Source organism: Saccopteryx leptura, chromosome 2 (genome assembly GCF_036850995.1).
Source record: "Saccopteryx leptura isolate mSacLep1 chromosome 2, mSacLep1_pri_phased_curated, whole genome shotgun sequence".
NCBI classification, from domain to species: Eukaryota; Metazoa; Chordata; class Mammalia; order Chiroptera; family Emballonuridae; genus Saccopteryx; species Saccopteryx leptura.
The window spans coordinates 197,049,155-197,062,760 of record NC_089504.1 but is presented as its reverse complement, the minus strand read 5'-3'; the positions used below and the strand labels follow the sequence as shown (position 1 = coordinate 197,062,760).

At 35.7% G+C, this 13,606-nt stretch overlaps 1 protein-coding gene and 1 non-coding gene across 16 annotated transcripts in view; both read right to left on the bottom strand.

The window, feature by feature from the left end:
- The window catches only part of MBNL1 (muscleblind like splicing regulator 1), a 218,835-nt gene that overhangs the window by 15,844 nt on the left and 189,385 nt on the right, over window positions 1-13,606 (bottom strand). For 13 of the 15 annotated variants that reach the window (XM_066369905.1, XM_066369893.1, XM_066369903.1 and 10 more), the window contains 3 exons: window positions 3,037-3,294; window positions 1,827-1,880; window positions 810-963 (listed from right to left, as the gene is read on the bottom strand). In XM_066369905.1, coding sequence (XP_066226002.1) covers window positions 810-963; window positions 1,827-1,880; window positions 3,037-3,294 — 466 coding nt within the window. The remainder of the gene's footprint in view (window positions 1-809; window positions 964-1,826; window positions 1,881-3,036; window positions 3,295-13,606) is intronic. The other 2 variants (XM_066369898.1, XM_066369899.1) reach the window with 1 other exon arrangement.
- On the bottom strand, window positions 8,519-8,648 carry LOC136396054 (small nucleolar RNA SNORA31). The gene has a single exon (XR_010749483.1). It is a non-coding gene; the product is annotated as a small nucleolar RNA SNORA31 (small nucleolar RNA).

Below are 13,606 nucleotides of genomic sequence, written 5' to 3'. Positions count from 1 at the left end.
TATTTAAAAAGTCCCAGAGCCTATGGTAATTGTTTAGGAAACATTAAGCAGGCAAAGAGCTTACTGGTTAGTTGAATTTCAGATTTACAAGGTGTTTTCTGAAGTAAATGCAGAGGGAGTTAAAATAAATTTCTAGGTAATTAAAGGATTGATTAGTTTATGTTTTTAAACTTCATATCCTTGTGGATAGTTCTAGAGTAGGTTTATATGACTACATTAAAAACAAGTGAAACCGCAAATATGTAACTCAGGGTAAACGTCACTGGGCACTTAGAGTTATTTCAACATTAACTTAGGAGCAATACACTGATTGGTATTGGTATGAGCACTTTTAAGAGCTCTAGAACACAGAGTCAGTTTTTTTATTCTCCGCCTTAAAAACACAAAGGCCCAATAATCAAAATCAAAACTGAAGGTGTCATTTCAAATAAACCAAATTAAAACTATGGAATCATGAGGCAAAGGGGTCTTACAGCAGAAAAGGGTCACAAAGTAGCTTGACAGACATATAACAGTTTCAAGGAAAGAAAACAAAAGAGAGCTACATTTCAATTCCAAATGACACAAACAAAAATAAATACACAAAAAACATCACTGATCTTTAATCCATGTGTCCTTAAGCTACAATTCTTCGTTTTTAAGGAAAACCAGACAAGATACCTCAAGTAAGTATTCCCTGCTGACCATCTTACCTTCCATCTTACTTATGGCTAACCAACAAACTGAGGGCACGGCTGCTTTATCTGCGCTGCCAGCAGAGCTCTACATGGGCTGTCTGATTCATTCCTGGGCAAACCCAAACCCCTTACCTGGTGGGAGAAAAGCTGTATGCTGCTGTAACTGCATGTTGGCTAGAGCCTGTTGGTACTGGAAAATACCAGCGTTAAAGACTGCGGTGGCACCGTTGGTTTTTTCAAGAGCAGGCCTCTTTGGTAATGGGGGAAGTACAGCTTGAGGAATTCCCTGTTTAGTGAATGAGTATAAAAAACAAATACCAGTAAAAAGAGAAAAAGAAAAAAATAAAAATCAGTTGAAGGCTAAAATTGTTAGAAAGGCACGAGCAAGCAAGCAGCAGAACACTTAACTACCCAAGGGGGGAGGGACATCCAATAAATGAAAAAAAATTAAAACAAAGGCAAGGTAAAAGCTTTAAAGGAAGCATTATTTTTTGTCCAAAAAACAAAAAACCCACTAGTACATGTGCACGTGTTATAATGTGTTAAATGTTTCAAGTCCCATAATGCTTCAGGCTTTCTCTGAGAAGCCACTGATTTGGGGAAAGAAGGAAAGCTGCACTGTGAGCTCCATGAGGGTCGACAAGTATAAGCAATGTTAATTGTTAATTGTACAGAGTGAATGAAACAGGTAAAATACAAACTACTCCCACACTACACCTCCCCCAGCTCTACCTGCACATGCAAATGTCCCAGAGCATGCAAGGTTTTTTTTCTTGAACACTGAACTATAAATATTAAAAAGTAAAGATTTCTATCGCTAAAGCCATGCTAGCTAACCAAATAGGTATATAAATATAAGTCAAAATACATTTTAAAATGTCCTTGAAGTATTTCATTAGAATGTTCTACAATGTAGTTAAACTGAATGTGGGCTGCTGGGCTTTTGGAATCTTTCACGGTATGATATCCATTCAGGTACTTATATTTATAGTCTTTCCACTAATTTTGTCAGGAAACCACACTCAGTTTTTCATTGTACTTTGCAACTTTTATAACAGAAAAGGAATATATATTTTAAAATTGATTAAAAAAAAACTTGTATCTACAACAAAGCTACATGCCAAGCTAAAAGGTGAAAGGTCATAGTACCAGGTCAAAGGTTGCCTCGAGGGGTCGCTTCAGTGATTTGACAGCCGACTGAGTCTTAATTAGCAGGCAGCGAGCACATGATGGCAATGGGCCAGTGGGGTTCAAGCGCATTAACATAAACAGCAAGCAGAGGTGCATCATGGGGGCAGCAGTGCATTTTTGGGTAGGTGAGAAAAAACAAATAAAAAAACAAATCATCGGAATGCCATATACAACGAATAACAAGACTAAGCATGCACAATAAAGGCACTACTGAGTTGTTATTGGGAGAATAACTCCTCTTTGTAGTTAATTACAAACAAGATATTCTAACAGAAAAAAAAGAGTGAAAGGAAAAGAGGAGTCAGCCTTCTGTATTTTTGCTCAAGTATCCATAAACAAACACAGAAAAGACCTCTCTCATGATCATTGTACTTTGCTATGAAATACCAGTGTTTCTGATGACTATTTTAATGGTCAAGTCACATATTTGTGTAAAAAAGGGGGCATTAAAACAGCTCAGCAAAGAACAAAGAAGGGATTCATTCATAAAATCAGCTACTTGATCACATTAAAATTGACCTTGAGACCAAAGTTTAATACCTATTCTAAACAATCCAATTTCTAACTCCTTGAGTACTGCTATCTTTCTCCTTTCTAGATAATGGCATAGTCAAGCTTCTCTCATTTTACAATTAGGTTTATGCCACAGTGGTTAAGATAATCTAGAGAGCACATTGTTCTAAATCTTGTAGCTAATTCTAAAAAGGATTTTGTTGAAGCAATTCTCCTAAATAGTTTCAGATTATGTTACTGTTAAAAGCAAGATATATGTAAAGAACAGCCCTGATGTGCAGAAGAGCACACCAAATGGAAACAATGGTTGATTAGAGGGCACACAGAACTAAGAGCACTGAAAATGGTGATATCGTTAAACTGAAAAGACGACAGGTGTTCCTCACAAAGCAGAAGTTTCAGAAACCCTACATCCAGAAGAAGACAAAGTATTAAGAGTTAGGCCAAAGGTGGAAGCAACATGAACAATTTGAGGAGTTACCCTCACTTTTGTGAACAGTAACATCATTATGTATTGTCTGGGATGCCTGAACAATCATATCTTCAGCAAAAAACAAACAAACAAATAAATAAATAAAGTTAATAAATGAAAAGCTTGTAGTCAGATATATTTGCTCACTGGGCTATCAAGGAGCAAGCGAATGTCTCTACTCACCATGGCAGCTGCGGTGGCTGCAGCCTGTGCTGCTGCAGCCTGGTTGACCTGGTATTGGGCAGCCTTGATCTTGGCTTGCAGATGTGCGGGAGGATGAAAGTATTTGCACTTTTCCCGAGAGCATCTCCCCTTGATGTAATCCATACACACGGTGACTGTGTTGTCATTGGTGTCAATCATTGTGCTGTCAGCAGGATGAGCAAATCGACAATCATTTTCCCCTCTGTTGCAATTGCCACGCTGGTACTCTCGACATACCTAGAGGTCAGCAAGTGCAGGGGTGGGGGTCAGTCAACACGGAACAAGTAGAACCTTTCAGAGGATTTTCACTGGAAGTACAAGACTGGTGAAAGTAGGCTACAGACGAAAAGGGGAAAAGATAATTTGCAAACAAAGCACAAAGTACCTTAAAAAATACCTACTTTAGTATACAAATTATAAAGCCATTTCAGTCCATGAGCAAGAAAATGTGTTTATGATACTCTTTATGTTAAGTATCTAATATAAAATGTGCAAGCATGTTTATTAATTACTGAGGGAAAAACAGTCATGTTACAGTAAATAAATCAGGCAGACACCACTTTAACCAAGTAGTCAAAGTTACCATCACCAGTAACAAGACATTCATGTACCTATTTCTTTATCGCACTGAAAAAAGGGCACAACATCACTTCTGTTGTATAACTGCTAAGAATGCATAACCTGAATGTAACCATGAGGAAATAACAAACAAACTGAAATGGAAGGACGTTTTACAAAATAACTGATCAGTACTCTTCCAAAGTGTCAAGGTCATGAAAGACAAAGAAAAACAGAGGTGCTATCACGAGGTTGAGAGAAAGGATGCAGAGAAAACAAATGATGAAATTTGTTTATGTAGATTGATTAACCACAGCATATCAGTGCTAATTTTCTGTTTCTGTAAATGACTCCATGGTTATGTAAGATGTTAATATTTAGGTAAGCTGGGTGAAGAACAGGCAGGAACCCTTGGTGCTGTTTTTGCAACTTTTGTACTCTTCTGAAATGATTTCTAAGTAAAATGTAAAAAGTAAAATTATTAGTAAAATGTCTCCAAGAGCTATTTTTTTTATCATTAGAGATTTACTTGGTAATTATATAAAGCAGATGGAACCAGATTTGTTTTTGTTATTGTAGTATATTTGTTTTATATCTGTTAATTTTGCCATGGGGACCATGGAGGAAAGGTGAAAATGGATTATTTCACAATCAATTGCTCAATTTTAACTCCTACTATTCAAGTTTTGTCATGGTGACTGCTACTATCAGGTTTCCAAAACTGTCTTCACTTGGGATAGTTACCCCTGTTTATTTTTGCCACAAGATGGCCATCTAAAACATGGAATGTTCTTTTAATATTTTCATGTTCCTACTTCAGGCTTCAGGAAAACGGTTTTTATTTTTCACTCTTTTCACAAGTGGAGCAACTAAAGATCCCTTGTACTTTATTTAGTTCAGTAAGAAAGAGAAACGGAAACCCTGTTACTATTAAAAAGCAAAGGTTTTCTCGAATTTGTGTGCATAAAATGATCACACTGAATTTTAGATCTTTTCCCCATTATACTCCCACCCCATTATTGAAGAAAACATATCCTTTCAAAAGGCCTGTATAATCTGTATCATGCTACATCCTAAAAAGAACATCATAAACAACATCTCAAATGCATTATTTGGAAACCTGATACTAGCTAACATTTTGTATTCCATGTCCATGCCAATGTGCCAAGTCTATTCACTACCTCATTCAATTTATTTAAAAATTTTATTGAATAACTACTATGGGCCAGACACTCTGAGAAATATCAAGAACACAAAAATGACTTAGAAAATTAGAGATGACCCAATGTTTTCTATTTCTTTTATCTTTTTAAACAGAAGAAAACAAGGATAACCAGGGGGTTATAACTCAAAAAGCAAAAAATGATAACGCTGTTTTCCAGATCTGTTGTCCTCTAGTTGGACTGAACACCAGGATCAGGTGAGGAGCTGTCTAAACCACAAATGCCTGGTCTCTAACTAACTTTTACTTTATCAGGTTCATTGACAGAGATGAGAAGACAGATACACTTAAAGGAGAATAAAAACTTTGCATGTGTTTAGATGAAACTTATGCTAAAACTACAGTATTATGAACAGAAAGGCTACTTTCCTGTTTAAGCAAATCTGTGGATGCAATTTTATCAAATAGGAAACTACACGTGACCTCACACTACTGCCGTTAGCTCTTCAGTAGTTTGTGCTTCTTGAATAGGCTCACAAAGAAACTTGCTGCAGGTGAACTAACGTTCTGTTTCTCAACTGATCTTACTCTTTGCCATATTAATAAGAAGACCTAAAAGTGATCTATTTGTAGGATCTTTAATAAGTATTAAAATCAAAGATCTCTCATTTTCCAAAAACAATTATGGCACTGCTGGTGCCAGAAATTGGAGCACCATTTTCTCAAAATGTAACCTGAGTGCTGGGTTGATTCTGACTTTTTATTTCTTTATTGCAATGTTCTTTTTTTTTTCCAGTGATGTGAACTTGAATTCAGATTACATGAAAACAGTCATTCTAAGATACCTTCTCATCCCTCTCCATTTGCTTGATTCATGCGTGAGCAATTTGTATAGCTTTATTCATTCATTGTATTGGTTTATTTACTATTTAGGTTTATAGTAATGGTTTACTATAATTTTGTACATGTAGGATGCATTTAGGGAGAATCATACAATTATTTAAACAGAGTTGATAACTAGTAATTAGCTTAGAATTTTTTTATTTTATATTTTATTAATTTTAATGGGGTGACATTGATAAATCAGGGTACATATGTTCAGAGAACAAAACTTAGAATTTGATCGATAGCTAGCCTTTGCTGAACTTCAAATAATATAGTGAAATGCTTTTGCATGATATACGTTTATGACTGTTAAATTCCCCCCTCACCTTATGGTTTCTCCTGACAGAGGAAATGGAACAGAAGAAATATACTGAAATAGCTGCTTTCCCATCATTCTTGTCTTTGAAAAAATAAAAAATCTCTTGTGAAAGCCTTTATTTTTGAGAGCTACAGAACAGCAGGGCTATTTGGCCTGATTTCTCTGACAAGTTGAAGAAAACTTTAGACTATACTAATCCCTAAAAGGAATCTCTTAGATACAAAATTCTAGCAAATTATAATTGACAGACAAAATTTCAACAAATTCCATCTCATAAATCAAATCAGGATAAGAAATTGTACATAATGCCATACAGAAAATTTGGAACACATAAGGTAAAATTAAATTTTAAAATCCTAACAACATTGTGGTTCCTTTTATAGTCTCATCCAGTCTTTCATATATAGACATATTTCAAAAAGGTGTAATCATAGTGTAACTATCACTCTGTGACCTGCTTTCACTAAGCACTTCTCATTTTACTAAGTGTCTGGGGGAAATCATTTTTCATGACTGCATCAAATTCCATCAGGTGTGTATAATATAGGTAACACTTTTGGAGGGCATCTAAATCATTTTCAATATTCTCAAATACCATAAGTATTGCAAAGTATGTTTTAATGACTATAGGCCTTTTAAAAAATCATTTTCTAAGGATAAATGTGCAGAAATGGCATTTGAGAATCAACAAATGTAAGTACTCTTTATAGTTTTGGAAGTGGTTTTTCAACCCTACATTAAAATAATTCTATCCATTTAGCTAAACACATAATTTGCTTCAATCAAGAGTCTTTTACACTGTAAGTGTTAAGGCAAGATTTGTTATGTAAATCAGTTAAGTTTTACATGGTTTCATACAAAATGGCTAAGAGGTTGCTTTCACAGTAAAAACCATCATGATTTCAATAAAGATATTTACTGTAGACAATCAAGTAGAATTCTGTTTCCAGAAAAACATCTAGAATAAAAAATAATCAAAAGAAAAAATAGTCAGAAAAGCTTCCCAAAGAAATGTGAATGAATTCTACAGAAAGCTTCTTTTGTTAATTAAATGGCAGTGGAATAGCAGAAAGAGGATAGAGTATACAATCAGCAACTGTGCATTCGAGTTCCTACAATTACCAGCTATGAAGTAGTGAATACTAAGAAAAAGTATAGCTAGCTTAAAATACACCACACACATCTGGTTCAGAGTTCTGTTATTTGATCTTTAATTTCATATAAACATGACAAATATATTTCAAAATGGTCAAAATCATATTAATAGGCTTGATAAGTAGCACTAAATTCATCTGTTCTCTGCAAATTAAGGCATTGCAACTTGAAGAAAATTCTGTCAATATTTGGATTTACTCAAAGTTGGACATTGAATTGTATGTTCTTTAGGTAGAGATCTCTTTCAGCGACATGGTTTGTGCTCACCATATTTAACTCATTCATCTTTAGAGAATAACATCCAAAAACAGGAACAGTAAATGACTTATAACAGAAAACAGGGACTCACGCCATTTTAACATTTTGTGAAGTCGATTTAAACCTGGTGACCAATATTAAGTACCTTATTCAAAGACATATACATACCTGCTGTTTAACAATAAGTACTGTGGACTTTATTTTCTATTAAGCTTGGGCTAACATAACACATTACAAAAAGAATACTGGATAATCAGTGATTTTATAAGTACCATAGCATTACTGGTCATAAGTATACAATTTAATGCAAAGAAATTATCTGTATTTTCAACTCAAAGGGATTAAAATCTCCACATTTAAAAATTCTGGTGATTAGGGGAAATAATAGATAATTGGTTGTACAATTAAACTTCCAAGATAAATATCTGATGATATGATAATCTATTTTCAGTCTATGATCTAATAATTGTACAAATTTGGTTTATCTGAAACCTCATTTTTCCTCCTTTTATAAAAAGAAAAGAAAAAGACACTCATTTCAGCTATTTCAAAGGATTTCTGTTAAGATTAAATGGGAGTTTTCTTTCAAATCTACAACAGAACCCAACACTATCATCAAAACAGAAAACATGAGCATATTTCTGCAGATGATAAAGCTAAGAATTTGTAACTTGACTTCATGTGATTAAAGAAATTAAATCTGATATAGCAATGACCAACTACAGGAAACTTCCCACTAAATCCACTGCCAAGTTTTAATTTACTCATTCCCAAAAATGAATGTGCAAACCAAAAAGACAGGAAGACACAAACTATGAAACAACCTTGTCAATATTCCAAAAATACTCAAATCTATCATTACTTTTGTTATTCTTTCTAAATCACTGCAAAGATGGAAAAATTTTAGCTCTAATTTGGGTGAATAAATTAGTCGAAGAACAGCAGAAATGAGTGACCAAACCAAGATGAGCAACTACCTTATTTGAGGCAATTTACAACTGTCATCTCTAAAACAAAATGCAAACTAACCAAAACAGAAAAAATGGACAGTCCTAGCACATTAGATGTTTCTTTTCCGCATGCGCACCTGTGTGTGTGTGCATGTGTGTCTGTGTGTGTGTTGCAGATGTAGTCCCCTATTCAGTCTGGGCTGCCACAGAGACAGACAGAAAGCACAGGGGTTTTTTCTTTCGCATCCCAGCACAAAACCAAAAGAACAACACTGGATTGTTCAAGGTTTATCTGTGGATGCAGGCACCTTAGATATTTTAAACGGGATGTGAGTACACTTGTAAGAACCATTCTAAAGCTTTACTACTGATTTAAAATATACATTTAAACTATATAAACCTGTGGGCACAAAACTTAAGATTTCCTAGTAATTTTCTAGAGAAACTAAGTATCATATAAGCTGTACCCAAACACCCGCAAAAACACTAAGTCAAGACAACTCTATCAATAAGCCTTTCTTATATTAAAACATCTGCTTTTCTAGTACTTTTTAATTGAATGTCTTATATCCAATAGATCATGCCAAATCTGTTAAACTCCTATTCCTATAAAAGTCTCAATTTTATCATGCTTTCACTGTCTCTTTAATCCCCATTTAGCTTTATGTGCTTTTTTTGTTTCAATAGGTATCATATTTTTAGTTATATAAAAACTATGACAGTCACTAGGGTCTTCTTGGTCAATATGCAGAAGCATCCAGTATCCAGTGGCCTGAACTAGAAAACAATGTTATGATTACTCAGTAGAATAAAACTTTCAGTACAAGAATAATTTATTTTAAAATAACCTCTACAACTGCAGATATATCAGAAGCCAAGCAGTTTGTCCACCTTCCCTGAAATACTCTGTATGATTTTCTCAGATAGACTGTTGATATGACTATGATAATGTTAACCAAATGGAAATCTTTTATCTTCATCAGCATCTGAAGTACAGAGCCATTGGTTTGCTTTTGTTTGATTAATGCTATTTTTTTTTCTTTTTTCTTTCTGAAGCTGGAAACGGGGAGAGACAGTAAGACAGACTCCCGCATGCGCCCGACCGGGATCCACCCAGCACGCCCACCAGGGGCGATGCTCTGCTCACCAGGGGGCGATGCTCTGCCCCTCCGGGGCGTCGCTCTGCCGCGTACAGAGCCACTCTAGCGCCTGGGGCAGAGGCCAAGGAGCCATCCCCAGCGCCCGGGCCATCTTTGCTCCAATGGAGCCTTGCTGCGGGAGGGGAAGAGAGAGACAGAGAGGAAGGAGGGGGGGGGCGGGGGTGGAGAAGCAAATGGGCGCTTCTCCTATGTGCCCTGGCTGGGAATCGAACCCGGGTCCCCCGCATGCCAGGCCGACGCTCTACCGCTGAGCCAACCGGCCAGGGCGATTAATGCTATTAATGTGGTATAAATTGCCTTAATCATCACTGTTTACCTAGATTATATTATTAAGCAGTTCATCATGTTCTCAGCAACTTAAACAGTAGGATGTTAAGTGAATTGGAGGAGGCAGATTTTTAACTCAGAATCAAAATATCTGTACATGAGGTAAACGATGAAAAGAGAATAAAGGCTAGCATCCATTGGAGGAAGTACCCTATGGACTCTGCATTTAGACTTGACTGGCTGACCTGTGAAAGACTCCTCAGCCCCACCGAAGACTGGAATCAGTCTTTGGGGAATGACACCCTGCATTTTTAACCAACACCCCGAGGGCTCAGGGCATGAACAAGCTGTCATATTTTGTACCTGGAAAGCTCAAAATTAAAACATGTTCCCAAGGAGAATACTAACAAAAGCTAAAAATTTGTCATGTTTTAACCGCTCTGTTGGATTACCTTAAATTCTGAATAAGAGCAAGTATTTTTCTGCGATTCACTGGTTGATTGTTTGATTGACTCATTTGTTCATTGATTTAACAAACTATGGGGCATAATTCATGAGCCTGGCATTACTCCTCTGATGTGGACCTTTGTTTGTTGTCTATAAGATAGTTAAGAGATTTCAAAGATATCCCTCACCACACTTTCTACTTGAATGATGTTCAATAGCTCTTCATTGGCTATCGTTTAATAAAGGAGAGGATGGATGTATTCAGAAATCCTTTTAGCATCATAAAAAATTACTGTGTTTCTATGTTTCTTGACAAGTCAAACAATGACTTTCTTATTCTTCATAATAAAGCAGGACTACGACTAAAAACCTTGGTCTTTTCCAGTACCTATAGTTTTTAGCAATTTCTTACAGTACTCATTCAAAATAAACTGCTGCTTGGCAATTACAGAAAGGCATCCCAAAGTCGTAAAATGGAATTTTAAAAGCCACTGTGATAGATATTTAAGACATTTGCTCCTCAGTAAAGAGAACCAAGAAAACTTACTTTTATAGGATAGAAAGTAGGTAGATACAAAGTCTTTTAAAAGATAACCAACAAAGGATGGATAATAAGAATATTGAGATAAAGCTTATGTGTGTGTATGTTTTCAAAAGCTTGTGGCTGGCCTTTAAACCAAGAAGATGACATAATTGTCCCTAGAATATTTTAACTGAAAGTGATTTTAGAGATTATCCAGTACAATCTCCTAATTTTATATGTGTTGAATATGAAGGAAGCTCAGTGGACATGAGAACCATGATCCAAGGTTACTCTCTTAACTCACTAGCAACTAATCCTTGGATTACTGTTTTCCAATTTAACAGTTTTTTTGTAGAAGCAGGTCAGGTGCTGTAAATACATGTTAGTTCTTCCAAGCAATTACATAAGAACCAGAAGGCTGATAAAGCTATAATATTTTTAATTTCTTTATCGTTTAACAAATTGCAGCAAAGTGAAATGGCAAGAAATACTAGCCAATATTTTAACTGATTTAAATTTTATTTCACCTCAAGGGGAACTCAAAATTTGAAAATTACTTCAGAGTTCATAGAGAGAGGGAAAAAAAGAAAGAGTATAGATTTTAACCCCCAATAACTAACCATGTGGCCAATGAATAAATCAGTGTGTGCACTTTCAACCATGTCTTTTAGACTCCAATCTGCAGTGCAATTAGCACGAGAAGAAATAACCAGGAGATAAGAGTGTCTAAATAATCAAGTGCTGAGCAGGAAGACATGCCCCTTAGCTTCACATTGCAATATCCTAACAGGTTGTAACTGTGACAATGGATCAGATCCAGTTAACAAGAATGAGGCAGGAAGCTGCCCTACCATTGGGCATTTAGATAAGCAGACTTCAGGTTAAAAAGAGATGTCAGTCAGTGCAGCACTGTCATTTGTTGTGACTGCAGCCAAAGGAAAAAAAAAGACAAAATACATGAAGAGGATCCTCCCAATAGAAAAGATAAAACCTCAAAGTTAAAAGTTTTCACTTTAATTAAACACTACACAAAATGTAATCAATTGCAGACTACCTAAAATTGTGAGAGGGTTCCTTTAGAAGAGTTCTGACCAGAGAGCTCAGCCTTTTAAAGTGATTCTTTTAATGAAATTTAAATAGAGATGTTCTCAGCTGTTTAAATAGCACTTCCTAGTAATACTTAATCAGCAATTATGCATTATGAATTCAGAGTTTACTTCAGAAAATTTGCGGGGAGGTTCACGTGTTGAGCATTTGATAATTTTTAAGTATTTAAAATTTCTTAACATTTCCTCCTAATATATCTGCAAACAGTATCGGTTCATTAACGAACAAGCACACTGTGCAATAAGCACGCACGAGTCCAGGGGTCTCTCTCTAATGTCTCTAGCACACAGCAGAATCCTTTGTGCACAGAGGGCAAGCAACTCGGTCCCCCAGTCCTTCCTAGGTTCTACTTGTGGTAATCTCTTAATCAGCAGCCTTTTCCAAATGTTTAATAAAAGGTAAGAAATGAACCTAAAACAAATACAACTTTACAGAGTATACAGGTGCCAAAGTTTGCTGCCTCGTCTTTGCACTATCACCCATATGGGAATGGGAGAGTGATAGTGTTTAAAATGGAATTCTGAGTCGCCCTCCCCAACAGGAACAACTTACCTTTGTGACCTTGAATAAATGATGATACATCTCCCCCCTAAAGGTACTGCCCATTAAAATGGAGTTAATGATAATATCTTCCTCATTAAGATAGTTTTGAAGATTAAGTGTGTGATGCTTGTAAAGCATTGACTGTACTTGGTAGATAATAAATATCAACTATTATTATCACCATCTAAAAGGTGGGAGCAATTATAACTATGATGAAATCTGAGATCCTCTGTAAAGTATGCAATAAAACTTAATAAGGAAATTAGTGTTTATTAAATAAATTCCTGCTAAACTGATAAATTATTAGTGTCAGTTCTATTTACAGCAAAACCCTACTTTGCTTCTTTCTCAGTAATTAATCCATGTAAAACTTCTCGTCATTCAGTACTGCCTCATCCTAATGAGGAGAAGAGGAAAAGGTCATTTTTTTTTTTTAGTTGGACAGCAGCGCCAGGTTTGAGAGCTTCCATGTACCTCTCCATCATCGTTTACCAAATCCACTAATTTACAGCCATGCTGGAACTCTGAACAACAACTTCAATATAAGATTTATGGCTTTAATTTCTTTCTCATGGAGCAATAGCATAGCACAAATGTCTGATCATCCTTGACTCTAGGACTTAGAGCATCACACAATTTCCAATTAAAAATGTTTATAAGAGCACACTTCAGAAACAAAGCTGCCTTGCTATTCTAAACAAAATATGGGGAAGTCGATGAGGCAATTTGCAATAATAAATTTTAAAATGCTTTATAGAGTGTAACTAAATAACATCTTTGTGAGAACATGTATCAGGGTATTAATAAAATTTGTAGTTCTTAATAGCAACAACAACAATAAACATTTAAGAAGCGTTTGATGGGTGCCATTCTTCTAACTCTTTGAGGTAAGCGCCATTATTACTTCCATTTCAAAAATGAGGATACTGAGGCACAACAAAGTAACAGGCAGTCTGACCCCAGAGTCCAAGTTCTTATCCATTATTCTACATATGGATGGGAAGGATTTTATGAACATTATATTCATCAATTATACCAGATCTATATTTTAGTAAAATGCTCCAAACATTAAACTAAAACCTTTGCTTTGCAAATTTTTTAACTTGTGTATATTTATATTTATTTTACTCAGTGAGAGGAGGGGAGGCAGACTCCTGCATGTGCTCTGACCAGGATCCACCTGGCAAGCCCACTAGGGGGCAAAGCTCTGCCTAT